The sequence below is a fragment of the Canis lupus genome, chromosome 6 (assembly GCF_011100685.1).
Source record: "Canis lupus familiaris isolate Mischka breed German Shepherd chromosome 6, alternate assembly UU_Cfam_GSD_1.0, whole genome shotgun sequence".
Classification (NCBI taxonomy): domain Eukaryota; kingdom Metazoa; phylum Chordata; class Mammalia; order Carnivora; family Canidae; genus Canis; species Canis lupus.
The window spans coordinates 23,344,581-23,369,332 of record NC_049227.1 but is presented as its reverse complement, the minus strand read 5'-3'; the positions used below and the strand labels follow the sequence as shown (position 1 = coordinate 23,369,332).

The 24,752-nt window shown below is 44.7% G+C and overlaps 1 protein-coding gene across 3 annotated transcripts in view; it reads left to right on the top strand.

The window, feature by feature from the left end:
* OTOA (otoancorin) overlaps positions 1–23,815 on the top strand; it is a 68,536-nt gene extending 44,721 nt beyond the window's left edge. The window contains exons 21-29 of one of the 3 annotated variants that reach the window (XM_038540050.1): positions 1,006–1,099; positions 4,402–4,531; positions 7,506–7,693; positions 9,797–9,952; positions 16,020–16,162; positions 16,385–16,521; positions 17,054–17,151; positions 20,187–20,382; positions 23,443–23,815. In XM_038540050.1, coding sequence (XP_038395978.1) covers positions 1,006–1,099; positions 4,402–4,531; positions 7,506–7,693; positions 9,797–9,952; positions 16,020–16,162; positions 16,385–16,521; positions 17,054–17,151; positions 20,187–20,382; positions 23,443–23,513 — 1,213 coding nt within the window. In that variant the 3' untranslated portion in view covers positions 23,514–23,815. The remainder of the gene's footprint in view (positions 1–1,005; positions 1,100–4,401; positions 4,532–7,505; positions 7,694–9,796; positions 9,953–16,019; positions 16,163–16,384; positions 16,522–17,053; positions 17,152–20,186; positions 20,383–23,442) is intronic. The other 2 variants (XM_038540051.1, XM_038540052.1) reach the window with 2 other exon arrangements.
* Positions 23,816–24,752: the final 937 nt, after the last annotated feature.

Below are 24,752 nucleotides of genomic sequence, written 5' to 3'. Positions count from 1 at the left end.
TGATAGTCACAGAGAGAGAGAGAGAGGCAGAGACACAGGCAGAGGGAGAAACAGGCTCCATGCACCGGGAGCCCGACGTGGGATTCGATCCTGGGTCTCCAGGATCACGCCCTGGGCCAAAGGCAGGCGCCAAACTGCTGCGCCACCCAGGGATCCCTTTTTTTTTTAAGATTTTATTTATTTAATCTTGAAAGACACACACACACAGAGAGAGAGAGAGAGAAAGAGAGAGAGAGACAGAGGCACAGGCAGAGGGAGAAGCAGGCTCCATGCAGGAAGCCTGACATGGGACTTGATCCCGTGTCTCCAGGATCACACCCTGGGCTGAAGGCGGCGCTAAACTGCTGAGCCACCGGGGCTGCCCGGCACTGTCCTTTTATATAGAATTTAAGATCATGGACTCAGGAGACCAACTCCTTGGGTTAAAATTTTGTGTATTGTCTGTGTGACCTGGGAAAAGCTACTTAATCGTTTTGCACTTTAATTTCTACATCTATAGAATGGGGACAGTAATGGGAGGGGAAGAGAGGAAGGAAAGGCTGTGATGTATATGACAGAAATTCAACAATTCAAGCTAGAAAAAGAAATGGTAATTTATTGAGTTCAGAAACAGAATGTAACAGAAAACTCGAGGGATATACTTCAGGCATGACTGGGTCTGGAGGCTCAGGTGATGTTGTCGGGACTATGCTCCTCCTGTCTCTCAGCTCTATGTTCATTGGTGTGGCCTCGATTCTCTCCACTTGGTGTTGGGAATGACTTCCTATATTCTCTTTAGTGCTAGAGATATCAGGAAAAAGAGGGTTTCTCTAGTAATTCCAACAAAATTCCCGAGGGTGGCTTAGTGTCCTGCGTGGGATAGCCTGCATCATGTGCCTGCTGTCCTGATTGTGGGAAGTGGGACTTGTCCAGGTATGAAGTTGGTCTGCTCCTGCAAGAAAAGGATGCTGGGAGACAAGGACAACAGCATGGTGTTTCAGTTTACCACTTATCATCTCTTCATAGACTCCCCCGGAACTGGACGGCTGAGACGATGAAGGACTTGGGACCCTTTCTAGTACTTTTTTCAGGAGATGAACTAAGCTCTGTTGCCACAAAGGTACCTCTGTGTTCTACCCTGGGAAGACTGAAGGAGTTTGAAGGGGAGAGAAAGTGTGGTCAGTTAGATCCCATTGGTGTTTACTGCCCATTTGCTTTTTGGAACTTCCTCCCTGCTTCAGAGGGCTCAGATGTTCCAGCTCTGCTCTAGGATGCCCAGGGTTTGGGACAAGGGAGTGAGGCAGCAGCGAAACTAACTCTAGGCTTTTCAAATGGCACTCTGGGCAGGTGTGCACAGACTGGGAACTATAGGTTAGCTACCACCCTGCTGTATGTGTGCTTCCCACATGCAAGCCTGTTCAAGGGCTTACACTCAGCACTGCCATATGCACATACACACGTATGTCCAGTGTGTGCAATCCCACGTGCAAACACATTGAATCCAAAACCAAATCCTCATGGAGCATTGCCTTTGGGAACACACTTTGCCTGGAACAACTCTCCAAAAGTTAGACAGTGTAGGCCAACAATTGTGCCAAATGAGCACAGATTTCTCATCTTTTTCTTGTATAATGAAGCCACACAATCTCATTGACATACAACAATGAGCATTAGTTTCTTGCTGCCCAGTCTGTGGGTCACTGGGACAGCTCTGCTTCCAGAATCAGCTTCTGGGGCTCAGTCTACCTGGAGCTTATTCTTCTTACCACGGAGCTCTGAGACTCCAGAAAAGAGAGCACTAAAGTACGCTGGGATATGGCGCACTGTGACTTTTCACTGGGCCAAAGCAAGTCACATGACCAAGCTCAAACTCAGTGAGGCTGGAAGTAGTCTCCTTTATGCAGAAGCAAAGGGTGGAGAAGGAGTAAATATTTGTTGGACAAAACTCAGACTGACCGCAAGGCCCATCTGCACACTCTCACCCCTGTATATGTGCATGTGAGATGTACATTGTCATGTGTGCTCAGCAGGACCTGAATGCACGGGATGTCACCCAGGTTGATGCAGAGCACACATTCCAGTGTCCAAGCATGGTAAAATCATCTTCTGGGGTGTCCAGACATGTAGTTAAAAGTAGCAGAGGCACATGTATACACATATCCAATCTTCTAAAGATCAACTTTTGAAATTGAAAAAAGTTTTTTTAAAAAAGATTTTATTTATTTAATCATGAGAGACACACACAGAAAGAGAGAGAGAGAGAGAGGCAGAGGCACAGGCAGAGGGAGAAGTAGGCTCCATGCAGGGAGCCTGACATGGGACTCAATCCCGGGTCCATTCAGGGAGCCTCACATGGGACTCAATCCCGGGTCCCCAGGATCACGCCCTGGGCCAAAGGTGGTGCTAGACCGCTGAGCCACCTGGGCTGCCCAAAATTGAAAAAGTTTTATTGCAATATGATTAAATCTCAGAAACACAGTGCAGGGTTAAAAAAGATGAGTTGCAAAAGAATACATACAGTAGGATACTAAATAAATAAACAAATACTAGTTAAATTTTTTTTTTCACTCTGAAAATGCTTGAGTGGTGGTGGATTGTTTTTTTTTTTTTCACCATGAAAATAGTTACATTAATTTTAAGCACATGCAGAAACAGTTCTAGATGTAAGACAAGTCTAGAAGTGCGTGAGAAGGGCAGCCCGGGTGGCTCAGCAGCGTAAGCGCTGCCTTCAGCCCAGGGCCTGATCCTGGAGTCCCAGGATTGAGTCCCATGTTGGGCTTCCTGCATGGAGCCTGCTTCTCCCTCTGCCTGTGTCTCTGCCTCTCTCTCTTTCTCTGTCTCTCATGAATAAATAAAATCTAAAAAAAAGAAGTGCATGAGAATGGTTAATGCCAAATTCAGGGTGATGGTTATTTCTGGGGAAGGAAGGAGACTAACGAGTCAGGCAAGGATCTATCAATTATATTTGTGATGTTTTATTTCTTAAATTAGGTTGTGGGTACATCAGTGTTGTGTTTTATTATTCTCTCTACTTTTTTATTCAATGACTGAAATATTTAATAAGACAAATAATACATGCTCCTGGCTAAGACATTGCAACTATACCAGAAGCTACAGGAAGACAAAGTTTCCCTCCACCCCTCCACTTTTAGGTCTCCAGCCTGTCTCCCCAGAGGTGATCACTCTTCCCAGACTCTCTTGCATCCTTTCAGAAAAAAATCCTCCTCCTGCTTACATATGTTCTTCCCTTAAAACATACAAAATGGAAAATACCATTTATTCTGCTGTGCATTTTGCTTTCTAAAAGTTAACCATGTCTCTTGTGAGTTGTTTGTGACCTTAGCCGCACATGACAATCACTGGAGAGATTCTAAATGGACATCTACAGGACCCCCACTCCAGGCCAATGGTCTTTGAATCTCTGGGATGGGGCCTGGGTGTCAGGAGATTTCCCAGTTGATTGTCACAGCGGGGATGAGGAACTCATGGTTTAGAGTGTGACTCTACTTCTGAAGGTTAGAATAGAAAGAGGGGCTGTATAACCTGTGGAGAGAGTGGGGCACAGTGATTCATAGCTGTGTGAGACAGTTTGATAAATGCTCTAGGACTCATGGTCAAGCCTACCAGTAATATTCTGGGTCTTGACAAATTGCACTGGTTCTAGATGAGAAATGGCACCTTCTCCAGGACAATTGGAAGCTCCCTCATTGCTAGTCTCCACTCAGAGATAATCCTCTTTCTCCCCCCCTTTTTGAAAGATTGATTTGTTTACTTGAGAGAGAGGGAGAGAGCACAAGCAGGGGAAGGGGCAGAGGGAGCAGGAGAGAGAATCTCAAGCTGAGCACAACCAGCTTGTTGTGATCCCACAACCATGAGATCATGACCTGAGCCAAAATCAAGAGTCAAACGCTCAACCCACCGAGCCATGCGGGCGTTCCCCTCTCTTTCTTCTTTTTATGATAAATATAAAGTTTAGTAAAAATGTAAAAACAATACCAGACCAGAACGGGGTAGGCTAACCTATGCTTTTTATAGATCTTATCAGGTTACTCCAATAGTTGTGTACCATTTAACAGTCCCATAGAAAAACAAGTGTGCATGTTTAATGAATTTTGCTCACCCTTAAGTATCATCATTTTATTTTTAGGTGTTATCACTTTCTTTTATTTTTGGCAATCTGATGGGTGAAAAACAATATATACTTGTGTTATTGAACATTTATTGGATTGCTAATGGGGTTAAGTATTATTTTAGATGATTCTTTGTAGAGACCAAATTAGTTGAGCTAGGGGATAAATTTATATAAGAAGCTATTATAGAAAAAAACAGCCCCTAAGGGAGTAAGTAGTATCACAGTTTAAATCTGCATTTAATGTGCTTTATTATTTCTTCCTCCTCCTTCCTCTTCTTGCTTGCACACAGTTTCCTGAGATCCTTCAGCAAACATCTTTCAAGATAGCAGGGACCTTGCCCCCGCCAGAATTCCTCTGGGCTGTCTTTGAATCTGTCTGGAACAGCAGTGAGAGGAACCCAAGCTCTCACCCCAGCCCTGGTGAGTGTTTCTGGGGTATCCGAGCCAGATCCATGGCAGCCGTGTTTGGCTTGATTTCCTGGCATCAGGAGGCCTCCTTGCCTAGGGCATTGGATGAAATGTTTGCACAGCAGTAGAATGGCAAAAAGCCATAGGCCAAAGAATTATACCTTTAGTAAAGTGATTTGGAATCACGTCTTGTGCTCCTTACCCAGGCCAGGAAGTTAAATGGTGAACATGTGCAACAAACAAATTTCAAAAGGGTTTTCTTAAAGGGTGTAAGGAGCTAAGTGACTGTGCATTGCAGTGCTGGGGCCAGGCTGGCATGGTGTGAACCCTGGATCTGCTGCTTACTGGCTGTGTGACTTTGGGTAAGCCCTTAAACATCTCTGTGCCTCTGTATTCATCTTCTGTAAGATGGGGACGTTGAAAGTCCCTACCTCATTAGGTTATTATGAGGATTATAATGGATCAGAACCTGTTCACAACAGTGCCGGGCATATAGGAAACCTGTTCCATAAGTGTTAGATATTTTTATGATTTTTTGTGCACCACTTGTAGCAAGCAGGAGGCAACAAAGTTAATCAGACTCCTTAATAATTGTAATAATAATAGCTGGCAATCAGTGCTTGCTTTCTTTCCTGCAGCAAATAATTATTGAGCACTGACTATATGAACAAAACACAAAAATCCCTGTCCTCACAGAGTTTACGTTCAAGGGGCTGGGCTGTAGGGGTGGGTGCCAGACAATAAATCACATACAGTAAGTAAAAGACTTTGTATTTTTGTGATGATTCAGTGCCAAGAAGGAAGATAAAGGAAGGGAAAGAAGGGGTCAGGGAGTGTGGGGTGTGGGGGATTATAATTTGAAAAGAGAACCGTGGAGGTAGTTTCACTGAGAAGATGACATTTCAGGAAAGACCCAGGGAGTGTGGGCATGGACTGTGTGGACGGGTGGCGTTGGAGTCTTCCAGGCAAGTGGAAGTGTAAGAGGAGCAGAAAAGGAATGGAAAATGAGAGGCCAGTGTGGCTGGAGTGCATGAGAGAAAAAGCCACGGGGGGCCCTTATAAAGGAAACCCTAAGCACTTTGTCTTTGGGTTGGGGTCTTATGGAGTTGGCAAGCAAAGAAGTGTCATGATCTGATTTAGGTTTCTCTTGGGTGGTCCTCTTTTCATGCACTGTCTCATCCTCATCTCTGTCCTGTGATGTGGGTGCTGTGCTTCTCCCATTGTCTTGATGAGGGAAACTGAAGTTTAGAGACAGATTAAGAGACTTGGCCAAAGTTACAGAGTGAGCAGTGGCAGCCCTTGGATTTGTACCCAGAGCTGGTGATACAGCTCCTCTTGCCCTCACAACGCAGCAGTGCACTTGTCACGTGCCAGCGCTCCTACCCTGTGCATGTGGGTATGCGAGAGTAAGACTTGCCACACTCTGGAGAGGATGCTCGGTTATGAGTGCATCATTGGACTTTTCTTTCATGGCTCTGGGTATTCATTACTGCTGTGCTTGTAGTAATTAATGGATTAGCAGAATTACTATTGGTTTTGTTTTAGTTAATTTGTGTGTGTGTGTTGATTCATTCAACAAATACCTGCAACAAACACCTACTATGTGCTGGGCAGGGACTATACCAGTGATAAGACCAAGTCCCTGCTGCACTGTTTAACCATTTTCTTGCTCTCTAATTTTTACTATCATTGGATGCTGTTGTCATGGAAAGTGGAGTGGAATGGGGGGGGGGGTCTAGGAAGGATATGTCTTTTGTGGTAAAGATGCTTGAGGACTGCACATGGCAACCCTGATCTGGTCTGCTTTCGCCTCTTGACTGGAGTCTAGTGAGTTGCCGTTGAGAGGCAATGAGAAGGGAGTGGCCACAGGGCTTGGATCTACTGCCGCCCAGGTGGTGCTGGTGAGTCTGTGTGCCTCAGGTGGGCAGCTGCTAAGACCGGAAAGCCAGGATTGCTCTGAAGACAAGGAGCCTTCTCCCAGGTGGGGCATGTCAGGGAGAAATAGCTCATATGTGTGTTGATGATGTTAACTGGTTTGACCAGGTGAGATTCAACTTAGTCAAAGACTGAAATGGATGGATTTCTTCTGTTGCAAAGGAAAGTACAACAGGCCCCTTTCTCCTCTTTCTCAGGAAGTGGGAAGGCCATAACCTCCATGATGGGAAACTATTCCCCCTTCCCACACTTAAAGATTTTATTTAGTGATTTGAGAGAGTGTGCACGTGCTTGCATGCACTTGTACACACACAAGAAGGGTGGGGGTGTGGGCAAGGGGCAGAGGGAGAGGGAGAAGCAGGCTCCCTGCTGAGCAGGGAGCCCCACTTGGGGCTCCAGTCCAGGACCCCAGGATTATAACCTGAACCGAAGGCAGATGCTTAACCAACCGAGCCACCCAGGCACCCCTCCCCTCCCACACTTAGATAGGAGTGCTCCTTCCTTAATAATTCTGGAAGCCTTAACTCTGGGTTGCAAACTCAAAGGCATGAGGTGGCACCTGCTGGTAATATAACTAATAAAAATAGCTAACATGTATTGAGTGCTTACTTTATACCTGGCATTGTTCTACAGGCTTTATATATAATAATATATCTAGTGTTCCCAAAATTTGATGAGGCACTTTTATCCTCATTTTATTGATGAGAGAACTGAGGCAGAGAGGGATTAAATAGGTCTGGATTTGAACCTGAAGCCAGAACTGTTGGCCACCAGTTATCACTGTCCTCCAGGCAATTTGGAGCTCCATTGCAGTGTTGCAGAGCTCCTACTGAGTGCATGTGGCTCTCAGTGCAAAAGCTGGCATTTCCATGATTCTGCTACAAGGTAATTAGAGGCAGAAATGGGACTCAAGCCACTCCCTGCATGCCAGCTCTCAGTGTCTGTGCTGTGCTGCCCCTCATGAATAAATCCAACCGGACAAGTTTACTCATTTCAATAAAGACTAACATTCCCTGAAGCTCTCTTTCCTTTGTTCCTCCCCATTCTTCAGGTTGCCATGGTGTCATGGCTCCTTCTTCCAGTGACATCTTCAAGTTGGCAGAAGCCAATGCCTGTTGGGCCCCCGAGGACCTGCTCTGCATGGAGGAACACACGTTCATCAGGAGTGTGGAGCTTCTGGGGGCCGTCAGGGCTTTCAGCCTGCCTCAGTTGGTAACCCTAAAGGAGAAGGCAGTACAGGTAAATCCTACCTCAGGGAGGAAACATCCAACAGAGGGAAAACTGCAGCATGATGGTCCCAGCACTTCTATGCATAGAGCCCCCTGCCTCTGGGAGCTTTCACTTGCATTATCCTGTTGCAATTTCTCTGTATTAACCCAGCACCATTGGTGTGCTTCCCACATCCAGGACATTTCTAGTTCCTCCCTCTCAGGGCTGTGGCAGAGAGCAGAGATATATGTGTCTTGGCATCTAATGGACACTCAGAAAAAGTTCTGTGGGGATCCCTGGGTGGCTCAGCGGTTTAGCACCTACCTTTGGCCCAGGGCGTGATCCTGGAATCCTGGGATCGAGTCCCGCATCTGGCTCTCTGTATGGAGCCTGCTTCTCCGTTGCCTGTGTCTCTGCCTGCCCCTCTCTCTCTCTCAAATAAATAAATAAATAAATAAATAAATAAATAAAAGAAAACGTTCTGTGGATGTTCTGTGCTTCTGACTGAAATGGTTTCTAGGAATTGTGCTTTTCTTTCTCCACTTGAAGAACCTCGACTGATGCTTATAGCAGGTTTTCTCAGAATCTGTTGCAAATTTGTCTGAAAACATAGCAGGAAAGAGTAAAAAGGGGACTCGAAGTCTTTTTCCATCTTTATAAACAACGCTTTGAGTGGCTTGTTTTAGCCGTTAGGATGGCCATAGAATATCTGGTTACCCTTGTGAGGTTAAGACAGTAAGATCCTTAAAATTATATAAATGACCCAAGTTTATTGTAGAAAAGTCAGAAAATAATGAAGAAGAAAATCCATCATATTCTACCCAGAGAAAAGCACTGTTATATTTTGTTAAATTCACCTGAAGCTCCCCAGACTTCTGTATATGTCTATAAAGTATATTTAGAGATTTCATGAATATATTTCATGTATGCTCACACATACATATTACATGTTATTATATATCACCCAGTATTCAGTAACTTCCTATTAACACCCAACAGTATAAATGCATATTTTTTCATATCAGAAATATAAATTTATGTCAACACTCTAGTTAATATTTCATTTTATGGTTGGTCCTTTTTTTGCTAGTCCTTATTTATTTAGCAAATTGGTAGACTTTTAGGTTACTTATTTTTTTTTATGCCTCAAGGTACATATTTGTACATATTTTTGGGAGCACTTGTCTCATTATTTAGGCTAAATTCCCAGAGGTATAATTTTGGGGTCAAATCGTATAAATATGATACACATAACCAAAATCCCCCTCCAAATTTATATTCTCTGTATCAGAAATGAGGGTATCCTTTGCTGCATATTTTTAACACCATAAGTGATCCTTCTTTTTATTCCTTGTCAATATGAGCAGTTAACATGATGTTCTTTGATTGATGTTAATGTACAATTTGAAAAATTATATGACCAAGACTGAACTTTTTCCCCTGTTTCTTCTTTTGTGAATTTCTTGTTCATATCTTTTTTTTTTTTTCAAAACTCAGTAAAACTTTATTGCTTCTATTCTTTCACCATTAACAGAAAACTGGAGAAAGCAAAAATGTTTTGTGTTTACAAAGATAAATGGCCTCCTTAGGCAGAAAAGCTCAAACTACAATAGGGAAGAGAAAAGTGCCCTTCCCCACATCCCCAAAGTTGTCCTTGTCATCTTAGACAAAGCCTTAGTCCACTCACTGGCCAGGGACCTCGTATGTGGCCAATTCAAGATGAGGGCCAAGAAATCAGACCAGTCCTTTTCCATGATATAAAGTTGTTCTGTTCACATCTTTTGTGTATATATATTAAAACAAATGCAGTCATTTTTTTTCTTACTGATTTATAAGAGAACCTTAAATATGGATAGCCCTGGTGGCCCGGCAGTTTGGTGCCGTCTTCGGCCTGGGATGTGATCCTGGAGACCCAGGATTGAGTCCCACGTCGGGCTCCCTGCATGGAGCCTGCTTCTCTCCCTCTCCCTCTGCCTGTGTCTCTGCCTCTCTCTCTCTCTCTCTGTCATGAATAAATAAATAAAATCATTAAAAAAATAAATAAAGAGAACCTTAAATATTAGAGAGATTTACCTTATGTCTGTTTAAAAATATTGTAAGTAATAGTCTAATCTGGATTTTTTTCACTTCCAGGTATGGGACATGCCTTCTTACTGGAAAGAGCACCATATCACCTCCCTGGGGCGCATTGCTCTGGCTCTTAATGAGAGTGAGCTGGAGCAGTTGGATCTCAGCTCCATTGACACTGTGGTTTCCCTAAGCCAGCAGACAGAGTGGACTCCCGGACAGGTAGGTAGATGTTGCTTGCTTGATCTTTTAAAAATTACATGTCTGTCTTAATATTAGGTATATTTTCCTTTATGTCCTTGAACATACAGTATTTATGATAGCTGCTTTAAAATCTTTGCTGCTAATTCCATCATCATTTATTTCTGAGTCTGTTTCTATGGACTAATTTTTCTTCTATTTATGGGCCATGTATTCTTATTTTTTTTTTTATATGCAAGACTGGCAATTTTGACTGGCTGATGGACATTGTGAATTTTACATTTTTGAGTGCTTGATTTAGTTGTACTCTTTTGAAGAGTATTGGGGTTTGTTCTGGCATACATTTAAATTACTTTCAAATCAGTTTGATCCTTTTGTGGCTTTCTTTTGAGCATTATTAGGCTGAATCCAGAGTGACCTTTATTATGTAGTTAATTTATCTCCATTATTTGGACATACTCATTCTAGAGACTCTGCCTAATGTTGTCTGTATTTCAAGACTCCTCTGCTCTGGCTGGTGGGCAGTGATCTCTTTCTGACTCCATATAAGCTCTGAGAATTGTTCAGCCTATCACTTTTTAACGCCTCTTCCAAATATTTTTGTGGATTTCACTCCTGGCCTATGTAGAGAGGTCAGTACTCAGCCAGACAGGGGAAGACATCTCTCTCTTCCATCAGATTTCTCTTCTTGTGTTCTCTGTCTCTAAAGTTTTTTATCCTCCAATACTTTCCCCCACAGATTACAGGTGGGATCTCTATATTCTCAACTCAGACCATTGGACTTACTTGGGTTCCCTTTCCTGCTCCCTGGCCTGGAAGCTGCTTCTGGGCAGTAAGCAAGGGCAATTTTTGGGCTCTCCTTATTGATTTTCCCTCTCTCAGGGTCATAGTCCTGTGTTTTCTGTTGTCTAGTGTATAAATACAGTTATTTCATAGGTTTTGTTCAGTGTTCTCATTGCTTATGGTGAGAAGGTGATTTCTGTGTCAATTAATCCTTCATGCATTAAAGAAGAAGTTCTCTCCAGAATTTAATTGTTTCAACTGGGAGGGAGGTTAACCCACTGTATTGCTAGAAAGGGGAATCTTAGCAGCTCAGTGGTTTCTTTATGCTCAGGTAGCCCTTCTTCAGTGGTCATTATTCATTCATTCATTCATTCATCCATTCATTCATGAGAGACACAGACAGAGGGAGAAGCAGGCTCCATCCAGGGAGCCCGACATGGGACTCGATTCCAGGTCTCCAGGATCACGCCCTGGGCTGAAGGCAGCACTACACCACTGAGCCACCCAGGGATCCCCCAGTGGTCATTTTCAATACCAGGTTTATATTTTATCTAATTAGCATCCTCATAAAGGAGTGCCCCCCTTGCACTAATTTTTGAAAAAGCTCCAGCATTGACTCCTATTATGCAGTTGCCCACCCCAAGCAGTCAGAAGTAGAATATGTTAGTTGGCTAGGAAAGCATCATGGAGTGGGGTCCATCTCAACATGACCCTGTGAACTGACAGTAGGGCATGGGAATTTGGGAGGCTGCATAAAGGCCCCCGAAGACATCTATGTCCCAATCCCTGCAAGCTCTGAAAATGCTTAGGTGGCAAAAGGAATTTTACAGAATAATTAATTTAAGGATCTTGAGTTGGGAGGATTCTCTTGATGAGCCCAGTGTAATCAAAAGGGTCCTTATGAGAAGGAGACAGAAGGCCACAGATACAGGAGGCCATGTGACAATGGAAGCAGGATACAGAGAAAGATTTAAAAGCACTAGGCTGCTGATTCTGAAGTTGGAGGATGCAGCTACAAGCAGCCTCTGGAAGCTAGAAAAGGCAAGGAAATAAATTCTCTCTAGAGCCTCCAGAAGGAACACACCCTGCCAATCCATTTTAGGACTTAGAACCTCCAAAATTGTAAGAGAATAAACCTGTGTTGTTCTAATCCAGTGAATTTGTGGTAATTTGTTACAGCAGCAAAGAAACCTCCCTTTGTTGGTGTTCTCAAAAAAAGGGAAGTTGGGTGCTGGGTAGGCAAAACCAATGCATGTCCTCTACTCGCATGAGCTTTTTGGAGTCGGGATTGCCATGTCCCATACCATACTCTGAGTGGTATTCAAACAGAACACAATATGAATTGCACTCCCCGCACTCCCTGCCCCGCTGGGGCTGGGTAGCATGGGAGCCCTGGCCATGAGGATTATGTGAGCCAATACATGTGAAACATTTTGAACAATGCCTGGCACATAGTATTTATTCAATAAAAATGAATTGTTTTCATTGTTGTAGTCACTGATGCTATCATCATCATCATCATCATCACCACCACCACTACCACCACCACACCACATTTCCTCTTTCTGGCATCTGGCCTCATTTGCAAGATGGTCTAAACTCAGCAATCTGAGGTTCTTTCTATCCTGACATTCTATAATAACTGATTTTGACTGTTTGAGAAGTGCCACATCACCCTTTGGATATTAAAATCCTTCTATTTGCAGTCTGGGAGAAAACAGAAAAATATATCCAACTTAGAAACTAGAGTATCTCTTTCCCTTTGGACCAATTTTAATTCCCATGGATGCCAGTGAGATTTATCAATATGTTTGAAGAGCTTATGAAAACCTAACATTTGCATATATCATTTGCAGTCAGTTCCTCAACTTTCACTCCCAATCAAACCCTTAAATGCATGTTTCTAGATTAATAGTCAGACCTGGTGGAACTACATTAACAGAGTTCAGTTTAAAAACCAATATAAGGGGAGAAAAAACTATTATAGAAGCCAGAGGGATGAACAGAGAGATTGAAATCTTCCAGCTATTCATTTTTCAGAGGGTTAATATTGCCTAAAAGTGTTAGTATTAATTGTCTTGGAATCATTACGGATACACTGGTCCAGTCATTCAAGCAAATATATTTTGGCTTATCACCTTGCAGGCTGAGCTTGCATTTTCCAGGTTCCAGTGGCAAGACAATTTAACACTGCATCTTCAAAGTAATTTTATTTGAATTGTATTTTCGCACTTTCATTTTAAAATGGGCACGCCTGATAGTTGGGGAGCACAAATTGTTATGAGTCAACTAGTGAAACCTGATTGTGAAACCTTAATAGGAAAAGTTCAAAAACGACCCCAAATCTCTTCTCTTCATACCCAAATATCTTCACTGGCTAAGAGTACAGGCTCTGGAACCAGACCACCTGGGTTTTAATCCTAGCACCATTATTTACCAGCTATGTAGCCGTGGCTTAGTTACTTTCCCTCTCTGTGCTTCTGTTCCTCATCCATGAGAATAAGAACAATATTAATATTTCACAGGGTGGGATCCCTGGGTGGCGCAGCGGTTTGGCGCCTGCCTTTGGCCCAGGGCGCAATCCTGGAGACCCGGGATCGAATCCCACGTCGGGCTCCCGGTGCATGGAGCCTGCTTCTCCCTCTGCCTTTGTCTCTGCCTCTCTCTCTCTCTCTCTTTGTGACTATCATAAATTAAAAAAAAAAAAAACATTTAATATTTCACAGGGTATGGGCACCTGGGTGTCTCAGTAGTTGAGTGTCTGCCTTTGGCTCAGGTCGTGATCCCGGGGTCCTGGGATCAAGTCCCATGTCGGGCTCCCCACACGGAGTCTGCTTCTCCCTCTGCCTGTGTTTCTGCCTCTCTGTGTCTCTCATTAATAAATAAATAAAACCTTAAAAAATTTCACAGGTTAGTTGAGGGCTATATGTATATGTAAATGTAAAGTGCTGGTACATGCAAACATTCAGTAAATATTAGCTATTATTATTTTGGACAAACATTCCCAGTCAGACATTTAAGTCTGAGTGTGATATTACTGAAACTCCCCTATGGAACCTGTAGGCTTTGTAATCCCTGAGGGCAATTTCATGAAGACACTGGTCAGTCTGATTTGCAGAAACAGGAAATGTCCCCAAAGTCAATCCATCATGTGGAAGCAGCAATCCGATGCCATTTCAAAGGAGTACATATTGCCTACAACTTCTGTAGATCACTCACTCAGATATTCATTCATTCATTTAAAAGTCCTTGTGCCAAGTGGTAGGGTTACGATGGGGAATGAGCTGGGTATGTTGTGTGTCTTTGGGGAATTCTACTTGGTGATACAAGACAAAAAAGTGAACACAGTGAAAAATGTTTTTAAATTGTTATAATTGATAACAGAAAGTGGGCAAGGTGTTCATGGAAATAGGAAGGGAGGCTATTTGAGATAGGGGAATCAGGCAGTCTTCCCTGGAGAGGTAGAATTTAAACAGACCTGGGGATGGGAAGGCAACAGACATGAAAAGTGGAAACCCAATGCAACATTTCACAATCTTTGCCAACACTTTCTCTCCATACTGTGATGATTCTCACTGTGTGATGGGATGAACTGTTGATAAAAGGAGATGGGAAGACTCATACTATCCCTGTGACCCTCACTCCCATTCAGATGTTTGTCTTTGGATGTCTTCTCCCCAACTTTGTCTTGTGAGCTCTTGTCCTCTTGTAATCTTATGCACCTGCCCCTATGAGCACAGAGGGATCCAGACTTTATTATACAGTTCATCTCCAAAGGATTGACTTGAATCCTTCCTCAGGTGCAACATAGGTAGAGCAAGTGATTCAGGGTTCATTTAATTACAAGTGGCAGAAAAACCAACTTAAAGTGGCTTGACCAGGCAAAAAAATGTATTGGCTCCCATAATTGGAAAGTTCAAGGGTAGAGTTTAGATATGGCTGGATCCTGAGTCTTCAATATTATGATCAAGAATCTGTCTCTCACCATTTTTTGACTCTGCTTTCCTTTGTGTTGGCTTCAGTCAGAGGCAGGCTCATGCCATGTGTTGAAGTCTAGCAGATTCAGGTTTATCCTTCCAAGTTCCAATCCAGAGTAAAGAATGTTCTTCCAGAGAAAAAAGACTGTTTTATTCTCCTCTTTCAATTAGGACACCCCTAATTATTCCAGTCAAAATCCTGGTTGGTTTTGATTGGATCACATGCCCAATCTAGAACAAATCATGGGAGCCAGGTTAAGGGATGACAAGTCAGGACTCAGCCGTAGCATCACCCCTGGAACTCAGAAGGCAGTTAGCTCCAACTGAACCCCATGAAGTAAGAGTGTGGGAGGGGTGGCTCTCCAGAGAAAGCCACAGATAGCGAACGGCCTCTGTGCAAGAATTTCAGGGATTCTACACAGCAGCCTTCTTAAAGCTCATTAAAGAGATCTCCCTGTGGTTTCCAGTACCAAAGCATTTGATATACTATCTAGAATTGAAGAGAGAGGGACAAACCTATTAATGTAGGACTTTAAAAAAAGAAAAATTCACTGTGGCTGAGATAGAGAAGACTTCATGAAGAAGGTGACATTTGACTTGAACCCCCCTAAATAAAAAGATGGTTGAGTTTTAACAGTCGGAAAGGCAGGAAGCACATTTCAGATGTGAGGGATGATTTGAGCAAAGGCAGAAAAGCAGACTATTAAAAGGTTTTGTCAGAAAGTTCTGGAAACAGATGCTGGGAAAGTTTGGATCCTGATGCAGGAGAACTTAAATGAGCAAACTATCTGAAGGTCATGAATGACTGGAGAAAATAAGCTAGCAGACACAGACATGGGATACAGTTTCTATAATGCTGGTAAAGGATACAAGAGTTTCACTGCCAAAACACACTTTCTTGGATGAGGGGACACACTCACACACTCACTCGAAGCAGCACTTGAGGAACATGAGCCTGGATGCAGTGGCTAGGATGGTTTGGAACAAGGAGTGTGTCCAGAGGAGGACAGTGGGGATTGGTCAGGAGGCTACTGCTGTAGCTCAGTTATCCTCTCAGGCCTTGGATTTTCATCATCCCTGGATCATTCATCTTTTTTTAAAAAAATATTTTATTCATTTATTTATTCATGAGAGAGAGAGAGAGAGAGAGAGAGAGAGAGAGGCAGAGACATAGGCAGAGGGAGAAACAGGCTCCCTGTGGGGAGCCTGATGTGGGACTCGATCCCAGGACCCTGGTATCACATCCTGAGCCAAAGGCAGATGCTCAACCACTGAGCTACTCAGGTGTCCCTGGGTCATTCATCTTTTATTCTTCCTTATTTTTCTAGGCTAAATCCATTCTCCAAGGGTTCCTGGAGGATTCGGGCTATAGTGTCCAGGATCTGAAGAGCTTCCACTTAGTAGGACTTGGTACAACCCTGTGTGCTATGAACATCACCGAAATCTCACTTATAAAAATCTCAGAATTCAGGTAAGTAAACCAGTAGTGTTCAAAATGACAAATGATTGATTGACCAGCTCATTCATTCTGCAAGATGTTCTGTACTTCCTGATGCTTTGTCACCTTCCGGGGCTAAAATAAGGAGTGGAATCAGCTGGATCCTTTCTGGATGCTGAGCCTACCTACTTTCTGCGCACCCATTGTGTCTGGAGAGTCCCCCAGGCTCACACTGTATCCTTCCCTCTTAACTAGGGTGGTGATGGCCAGAATTGGGACCCTGCTCTGCAGCATCCACATCTTGGCTGAGTTTAAGAGGAAGGCAGAAGCTGTATTTGGGCATCCCACCAAGTGGTCCAGCTCTGTCCTGCAGGAGCTTGGGACTATTGCAGGTAAGAGGCACCTTGAGCATGCCTTCTCTCCCTTTCCAACCTTAAATCTCGGGACAAAAACAAAATAATAATAATAACAACAACAACAAAAGAATCCTTGGCTGTATGTAGTGAACATCTCTAAAGTTACAGTAGATCTTAGCTTCATGACTTGAGGTTGCAGAGGGTAGGGTCTACAAATCTGCTCTTTAAACAGGCTCTTTTGGTGCTTCTTGTGACACTAAAATAGTTTAGGATGTGATTTAATTGGCTTCTAAATAGTTTTATACACAATCTGAATTGCATAAAGTGAAGCTCCTTTTGGGCATACTTTTCGTTGTAGGAGACCAATCAGGGCTAATGTGACCCACTTTCTTTTTTTTAATTGGAGTTGATTAAGGAACTTGATTTTCCAGTGTGATTTTCAGGGCTTTTTGTAAGGAATGACGCTTGCCTAGAACACACAGATCTGTACATTATGCAGCACCATTAATAAAACAAGTAGAGTTCCGATGGCTTGAACTAAACCCTCATGATTCCTTTTTCTCCCCAGCTGGATTAACTAAGGAAGAGCTCCAAATGCTGGACAAGGATCTGATGCCATATTTCCAGCCATCAGCAATCAAATGCCTTCCTGATGAGATATTCAAAGTAGGTACTCAGTTCCTCAAGGAAAATAGGAGCTTGACCCCATTTCAAATCACATAAGGGAACAGATGGCAGGCCTTGGATTCTGGGGGCTTGCAACCAGATTTCTGCTGATAGGGCCAGAGGAGAACTGTATGCCAACAATGAATGGGTCACGAGATAATTTTAGGTTTAAACACATTTTTTCCTTAAAATTTTATGCTTTAATTGTATTTCCTCTCTTCATAGCAAGCTGTATTGATTTTCTATTTATGGTGGTATGAGAGGTTCATATTTCTTTATCCAAAACCCTTGGGGACAGATAGATACATTTCCAAATTCAGTATTTTTCAGATTTTAGAAAGATCACTCTGAATCTGCAGTATGTAACTTAACACTCCCAGCAGTGTCTGGGAAAGCACCTTATACATTAATATTTCTGTGAAGAAGTCAGTGATGCCAAACTAATTGGAATAAATAGAGACTATTAAAGGGCCTTACATCAGTTCAGGTTTTGCAGGCAAATAAGTGTGTCTTAAACTTTGGAAAAAACCTTCAGTTTTGAGATTTTTTTTTGGACTTCAGAATTGCTGATGAGGGATTATGGACCTGTATAACATTTCCTTTTTAAATAAATCAAAGTAAAAATATTTTTGTTGATTTAAAGAGAAGTATTGAGAAAACCTCGACAGGACAGGTGATAAACTGCTATAGAAAAAAATTGAGGAGGTAGCATTGGATCAACTAAGATAGGGAAGCAGGGTAGTCGGTAAGGGGTCCTTGCTCTGTGTCCCCATACAAGCTTAGGGGAGTGTTTGGTGGGGACAGTCTGCTCCGATGAGTAGTGGCCCTGGTGTTCTCGCTTGCTGAGTAACTTGGAAATAAGTTCCATCCACCACAACTGTGCAAGACGCACAAATGAGGTCAAACTCCCATGATGTCTCATCACCAGTTCGTTTCATGATGGTTAGCCGACCTGGAGTGGCTTTAGAACACAGGACAGTTTCTAGCACAAAGTAGGTGAAATAGATGTTTGAGGGGCTCTACATGGCATAGGTGGCTTGGTTCTGGATGCTGGCATGTTGCTGAGCACTTTCCACTGGTCTTGTTCAGAGTGCTCTTTGTGGTTCTTTCCTTGTTCAGCTATTTGTCTTTTTTAGAAATTTCGAGGTACACCAGTGATGGCCTGGTGAAGGGATATAACCCAGTGCCTTCGGGGCTTTAGGAGTAACATGACGGTGCAGTGGCCTGGGTAGAGTCTGAGCTGAACTGTGTAAACTTAGCTCTATCCAAGGGGAAGCTGCTTCTCATCTTTGGCACATCACATCAGTGCAGTATGACAATATGGGCCCAGTATTACCGGATCTTCCTTTTCTTTTTTAAGATTTCAGAGGTCTCCATTTTTGTGTGAAACCTGCTAATAATTAAATGTTGGCAACCACTTTGAATTTATTTTTTTAAAACACAATCCAGTAGGCCTAGAGATTCACTCTGGCCTCTGGCTTGCCAGTCAGCCATACTGGAAAAATAGGCAATTTTTATAATGCAGACTCTGTGTTAATAGTAGATGTAAGGTGTAAGCCAGAGGAGTACCTGTATTGTGTGTGTGTGTGTATGTGTGAGGAGGTGGGGGTAGGGGAAGGAGGTGATGCTGGCCTTGCATGACAGGTTAACTAGGTCGAGGGAGGAATATTGTTCTAGGCAGAAGGAAGCACACACAGAGGTACTTCCTCCTGAGGGCTACAAATATGGGTGTTCATTCTCCTGCAAGTGAAGAGTGCTGGTGGGAAGGCAGCTGGACAGGTGGGCTTGGCCCAAAGCATGGAGGCCCCATTGCCACATTCAGGAGCTGGAATTGTGTCCTGGAAGGGGAAGAACAGGGAAAGGTTCTAAGGGGGATGACACAATTTGAGGGAAACATCTCCCTAGACAGGGAATAAGAAGAAGGTGAAGGAAGAAAGAGAGGAGTGGATGAGGCATAACCCCTTTCCCAGAATCTTTGGGACCCTTAGAAAATAAGCAGCATGACTTTAGAAGCCTCTCTACAAATTCAGGAATCCTGCCATCCCATCTTATTCCACACCCACTGAAACTAGCCACCAAGTCCTCTGAGCTAGAAGCACCTTGAGTAACCACCAAGTCCTCTGAGCTAGAAGCACCTTGAGTTCAGTGTCCTCAAAGGCAATGTGCTTGGCAGGAGTTCCCACTTCCGGTGTCCATGGCGGCCGTCACTAATAGATTACCAGGCCTTTCCTCCACTGAGACCCTCACAGGATTCAACCCTGTGGAGTGCAGGCAGGCATGCCAGAGGGTCAGGATACACATGGGCGATGAGTTTTCGTGCCATCCCACATCTAGTCCAAAGGCCCAGAGAGGCTGTGAAATTTGCTCAAGATCACATAGCCAGCCTATGGCAGAGCTGGGACACATCAGATCTTTGGCTGGTAGGCCTGTGTTTTCTCCTCCATCAGTGTTTCTCTGGTCCTGGACGTGAAGCCTGAGGTGAGGGGGAGGTACCACACCCCACTTCATGTTAATTCGGTCTTGCCCCGAATTAACACTAAGTCACACAGTGAGAAAATCATGACTTTCTTTTCAACTCTCCTTTAATGCTGATTACTTCAAGGAGGGAGCCTCAGTTTGGAGCTAAAACGTCTTAAACACCTCCATAACATTTCAAGGCTCCTTCTCTTTATCATTTTTTAAGAGGCCTCGGGTTCAGACATTGCTGGCCAGCAAAGCCAGCTAGAATTCAGTAACGTTCATGCCTTTTGGCTTATTGTTAATGATTGCTGATGGCAAAGTCACTCTGGTCTTCCATTTTTGGGGAGATTTCCACCTAACGTTTTACATCTACATTTTTTTTTTTTAAAAGTACATTTATTCTAGTAGCGAAAAGAGCTAAGTGATTTTTAAGGAAAATTCCCAAGAGGAGCACAAATGGTACACGGGTGTGGCAAAATTGTGCGGGCCCTCGGCGGTGACTGCGGTTTGGGAAGGCCGAGGAGGGCCCCCCGCCACCCACCCCCTGAGGGTGCTGGCCCCTTTCTCCGCTGCAGGAGCTGTCCGCGGAGCAGATCGCGTGGCTGGGCCCCGAGAACGCGGCGGCGGTGACCCCGGGTCAGCGGCGGCAGCTCAGCCTGGTGCAGCTGCAGAGCCTCCGGCGGGCGCTAGATGGCGCCAACACTCGCTCCTGGCCGGACACGCCCGCGAGCGCCCGGCCCACCTGGGCCCCTTCCTCGGGTTCTCCTCCTGGTGAGCGCGACCCTCTGCCCCGGCCCCCACCCCTAGCCCCCTTCTCCCTGCCCCTCAGTACCCCCTCTGCCCGGCCTGGGGCGGGGAGGTTCCTAAGATTCAGAGTGGGGCCTCTCACTGTCTTTGGAGACTCTGCCTTCGGAGGGAAATCCGAAGTCCCTACCAAGCTCTGTACATGACCCCCCTCCGGCTGCGCAGTCAGGTCACCTGGGGGAACTTCTAAAACAGCCGGGTTCACGGTCCCCACCCAGAGCTCATGGAATCAGACTCTCTCGGGACTCAATGCATTTCAGCGGTTCCTTTGCATCCTACCTCCTTCTCACTGACCAGTTTTTTTTTTTTTTTAATTTTTATTATTTACTTATTAAGGAGAGAAAGAGAGCCCGAGAGCACAAGCAGGGAGGGGGAGGGGCAGATGGAGAGGGAGAAGCAGGCTACCCGCTTTGCAGGGAGCCCGATGCAGGACTCAACCCTAAGACCCTAAGATCATGACCTGAGTTAAAGCCAGATGCTCAACCGAAGGAGCCACCCAGGACCCCCCCACCCCCCGCCCTGACCAGAATTAATTAATACATCCAACCAGCATATATTGGGCACCTACTAGGTGTCAGGCCTGCAGCAGGGGCTGGGAATACAGATGTGAGCAAGACAGGTAAGGCTGTCTTGTGAATGAACAAGATGATTTCACACCTGAGAAGACCAGGAAGGAAGGAGGCAGAGGGAGGTGGTGGTGGCTAGGGCTGAGCTAGGATATGGGGGTCGGGAGCGTGTGGCTTTCCTTGCCTTTCTTATTCCTCTCTTCCCTCCTCCTGTGTCACTTCTCTGTGACCCCTTCTATCTTTAGTGAGCACCATCTTTGGACTAAGTGTGATGTTGGGCTCCGGGGAGATAGCAGTGACCAAACTAGATGTGCCCTCACTGAGCTCTCAGGAGAGCATGAGGGCGAGGGAAGACATACGAAGCCAGGCGACCATGAAGCAGTATGACAGAGAACACAGGCACTAAGGGAACACGGGGGCGAGGCGCTGAGCGAGGCTTGGGGGATCAGGGAATGGCCCCATAATTCCCCAAAGACAGTAATAGCTAAATTGCAGCCCAAGCTGGGGAGAATATGGACTCTGCCCCATAGGGCCAGTGTCCCAGGTAGAGAGAGCAGCAGGAGCGAATACCCAGCGAGCATCCAGAACTTGATGCTCAAAACCTCCACTCTACCTTTACCTGACCTGAATATCTCCCTCCATCTGCCCCCAGCCTTTCCCTGGGTTTGAAGAACTGGGAGATTCCCAATTTCTACAGCTACAAGTGGCCAGAGGTGGCACTTACAAACTGGAGCCATGACCTTTGATTTGCTATTATTATTATTATTTTAAAGATTTATTTATTTATTTGGGGTGGGGGGGCGGAGAGAGGCAGAGGGAGAGGGAGAGAATCCCAACCAGACTCTCTACTGAGCATGGAGCCCAACTCAGGGCTCTATCCCACAACCCTGAGATCACAACCTGAGCTGAAATCAAGAGTTTGATGCTTAACCAACTGAGCCACCCAGGTGCCCCTGATTTAATATTATTATTTTAAAAACTTTTCACTGAAGTATAATATGCATTTATTTATTTATATTAGAGAGATTGAGAGAGAGAGAGAGAGAAAGGGGTGGGAGTGGGGCAAGGGGCTGAACGAGAGACTTAAGCAGGCTCCATGCCCAGTGCAGAGCCTGATGTGGGGCTTGATCTCATGACCCTGAGATCATGACCTGAGCTGAAATTGAGTTGGACACCTTAACAACTGAGCCACCCAGGAGCCCCTAAAAATTATTTTTAAATATGTTTTGTGTGTAATACGTAACACACATGAGGTAATGCACAGGATTCAAAAGTGTTAGGTCAGAAAGAGAAAGTCTCTCTGTCCCCTCGTCACCTAGTTCCTTCTCCAAAGGCCAATAATGTTACCAGCTTCTTGTGTATTTGTCCAGAGATAGTCTAGACTTATCCATAGATTATCTCTGCATTTTCTTTTCTTTTTTGTTATCTCTGCATTTTCATAAAAGGTTGTTATACCCTTTGTTCTGTACCTTGCATAGCTCACCTAACAGTTTATCTTGGAGACAGTTCTGTATTTGTTCCTAGGAGCCATGCAATTGTTGGTTTTCTGGCTACACCATAATTGTATTTAACCAGATGTGTACAGATGGATATTTCCATTTTTTTCTATTTTTTTTAAAACTATTACAAACAAAGCTTCAGGGAATAGCCTTTTATCATTTGCATCTGTTTGAGTAGATCTGTGGGATAAAATCTTCAAAGTGAGATTGCTGGGTCAGAGGGTGTATGCATTTTTTATTTTGATGGATATTGCCACATCCCCTGTAGAGAGACAGGATCAGTTTTTCCTTGAACCAGCAGTGTCAGAGAGTAGTGTCCCCACTGGACCCTGGATACCTTCCCTTCACCCCACAGGCCCTTCCTGTGGTCGAGGCATTTCTTAATCTCTTGTATCCTAAACTTGCTGCATTATCAGGATCACTTGGGAGAAATCCTTAACATACAGATTCCAGGGCCTCATCCCAGGCTTGCTCAATCACAATCTCCAGGGGATGATTCTGGAATTTGCATTTTTTCTCTAAGATTTTGTATTTATCTGAGAGAGAGTGTGTGAGCAAGCATGTGCATGAGCAGAAGGGGGAGGGGCAGAGAGCAAGGTTGCTGAGCAGGGAGCCCAACATGGGCTTGATCCCAGGACCCTGAGATCATGACCTGAGCCATCCAGGTGCCCCCTGAAATTGGTATTTTTAACAGTCTCCTCAGGTGACTCGACTAAGGCAGCTCAGCTACAAGCTTATTCACACAATATCATTTAATTTTTACTCCCTTGCCACTCTCTTCGCCCCCAACCCCCCGACCCCCTGCTTTGGGGCCACTATTCCTTTTTCAGAGAAGAGCAAATAGCATTCCAGGAGATGAAATGAGTGGTCCAGAGGGAGACCCAGGGAGCTGCCCTGCCCTGCTGTGTCTGCCCTTCGTTGCCAGCTGTTGAGACCTCCTGTGCTCTCCTGTTTCCTTCTAGGAGCCCCTGGCACCTGGGGTCTTTGGCTTGGCTGTCCTCTGCTGGTTATCGTGCCTGAGACCATGTGGTGAGTGCATGTGCACACCGCCCTTTGGTGCCCAAGCAGCTGGCCCCACTGTGTGGAAACAGAGCACTTCAGACTGTGAGACCCCTACCCCACCCCACAGCCTCCATTGGGGGCAGGGAGACCCCAGGGCCTTGAAATTTAAAAGGCACCAAAAGGAAGAATAATTATTAAAAATGATTTTTAAAAGGTCTCAAGCTGGCTTGTGTCCTCAGCAGGGAGCCATTCTCTGCCCCATTTCAGCCTCCCTTGCTTTCTGGCTCAGAGACAGAGAGAAACTGTGGGGGTGGGGAGGGGAAGGGTGTTTTCTCTCAACAGCATGAGGACTTTTTTTTTTTTTTTTAAGATTTTATTTATTTATTCATGAGAGACCCAGAGAGAGAGGCAGAGACACAAGGCAGAGGGAGAAGCAGGCTCCATTCAGGGAGCCCGACGTGGGACTCGATCCCGGGTCTCCAGGATCACGCCCTGGGCTGAAGCCAGGGCTAAACCGCTGAGCCACCTGGGCTGCCCCAGCATGAGGACTTTATGTAGAATTTCCTGCCCTCCTTCCAGAGAGAGAGATACTGGGGAGTGGCAGGTGCTGGCAAAGGCACCATTTTAGCCAGGGCCTGATCTGGCTTCTAATCTGGCTTAATGTCCCTTCCTCAGAGCTACAGGCAGTATTGGATTTCTCCTTAGATATTTAGCAGAGCTGAAATAAATGAATCCCTCCACAGAAGCCAATATTCCTGCCCGATTGCTGGGACTAATTGATGTTTGGTGGGCATGGCATTGCTTGGAAATTAAAACATTTAACATGGCTCAACATTAAATCAATTTTTAAATACATTTTCCAGATGCCTCCCATTTCCTTGGGAGTCAGCTGAATGAATGACTGTGGAGTTATCAGTTAAGCTTTCAAAAAATTCTTTTTTTGATGAAGGTGGTGGCTCTTCAGGTTTTAAGTTGCTCTGGGCTTTGGGGATGGGTTGAAATAAAAGAAAATAGTGTAAGTCAGTCACCCATGTGATTATAGCCCAGCAAAGCAAGCCCACCAGCCCAATCCTTTGGAGGCTGAGAGGGATGGAGTTACTTCTGGAAATTTGCAAGATGCTCTCGGCCTCCGGCTCAGGAGAGGGGGACGGCAGTGTGCTTTGCCACCTCCCAGGCGTTACACCGTCTCAAAAATAGCAATCAGAGTTGTTTCTCATGACTTCCCTCAGGTAGCAAGTTAGGCATCTAGAGCACTTGTGTTCTGCTATCA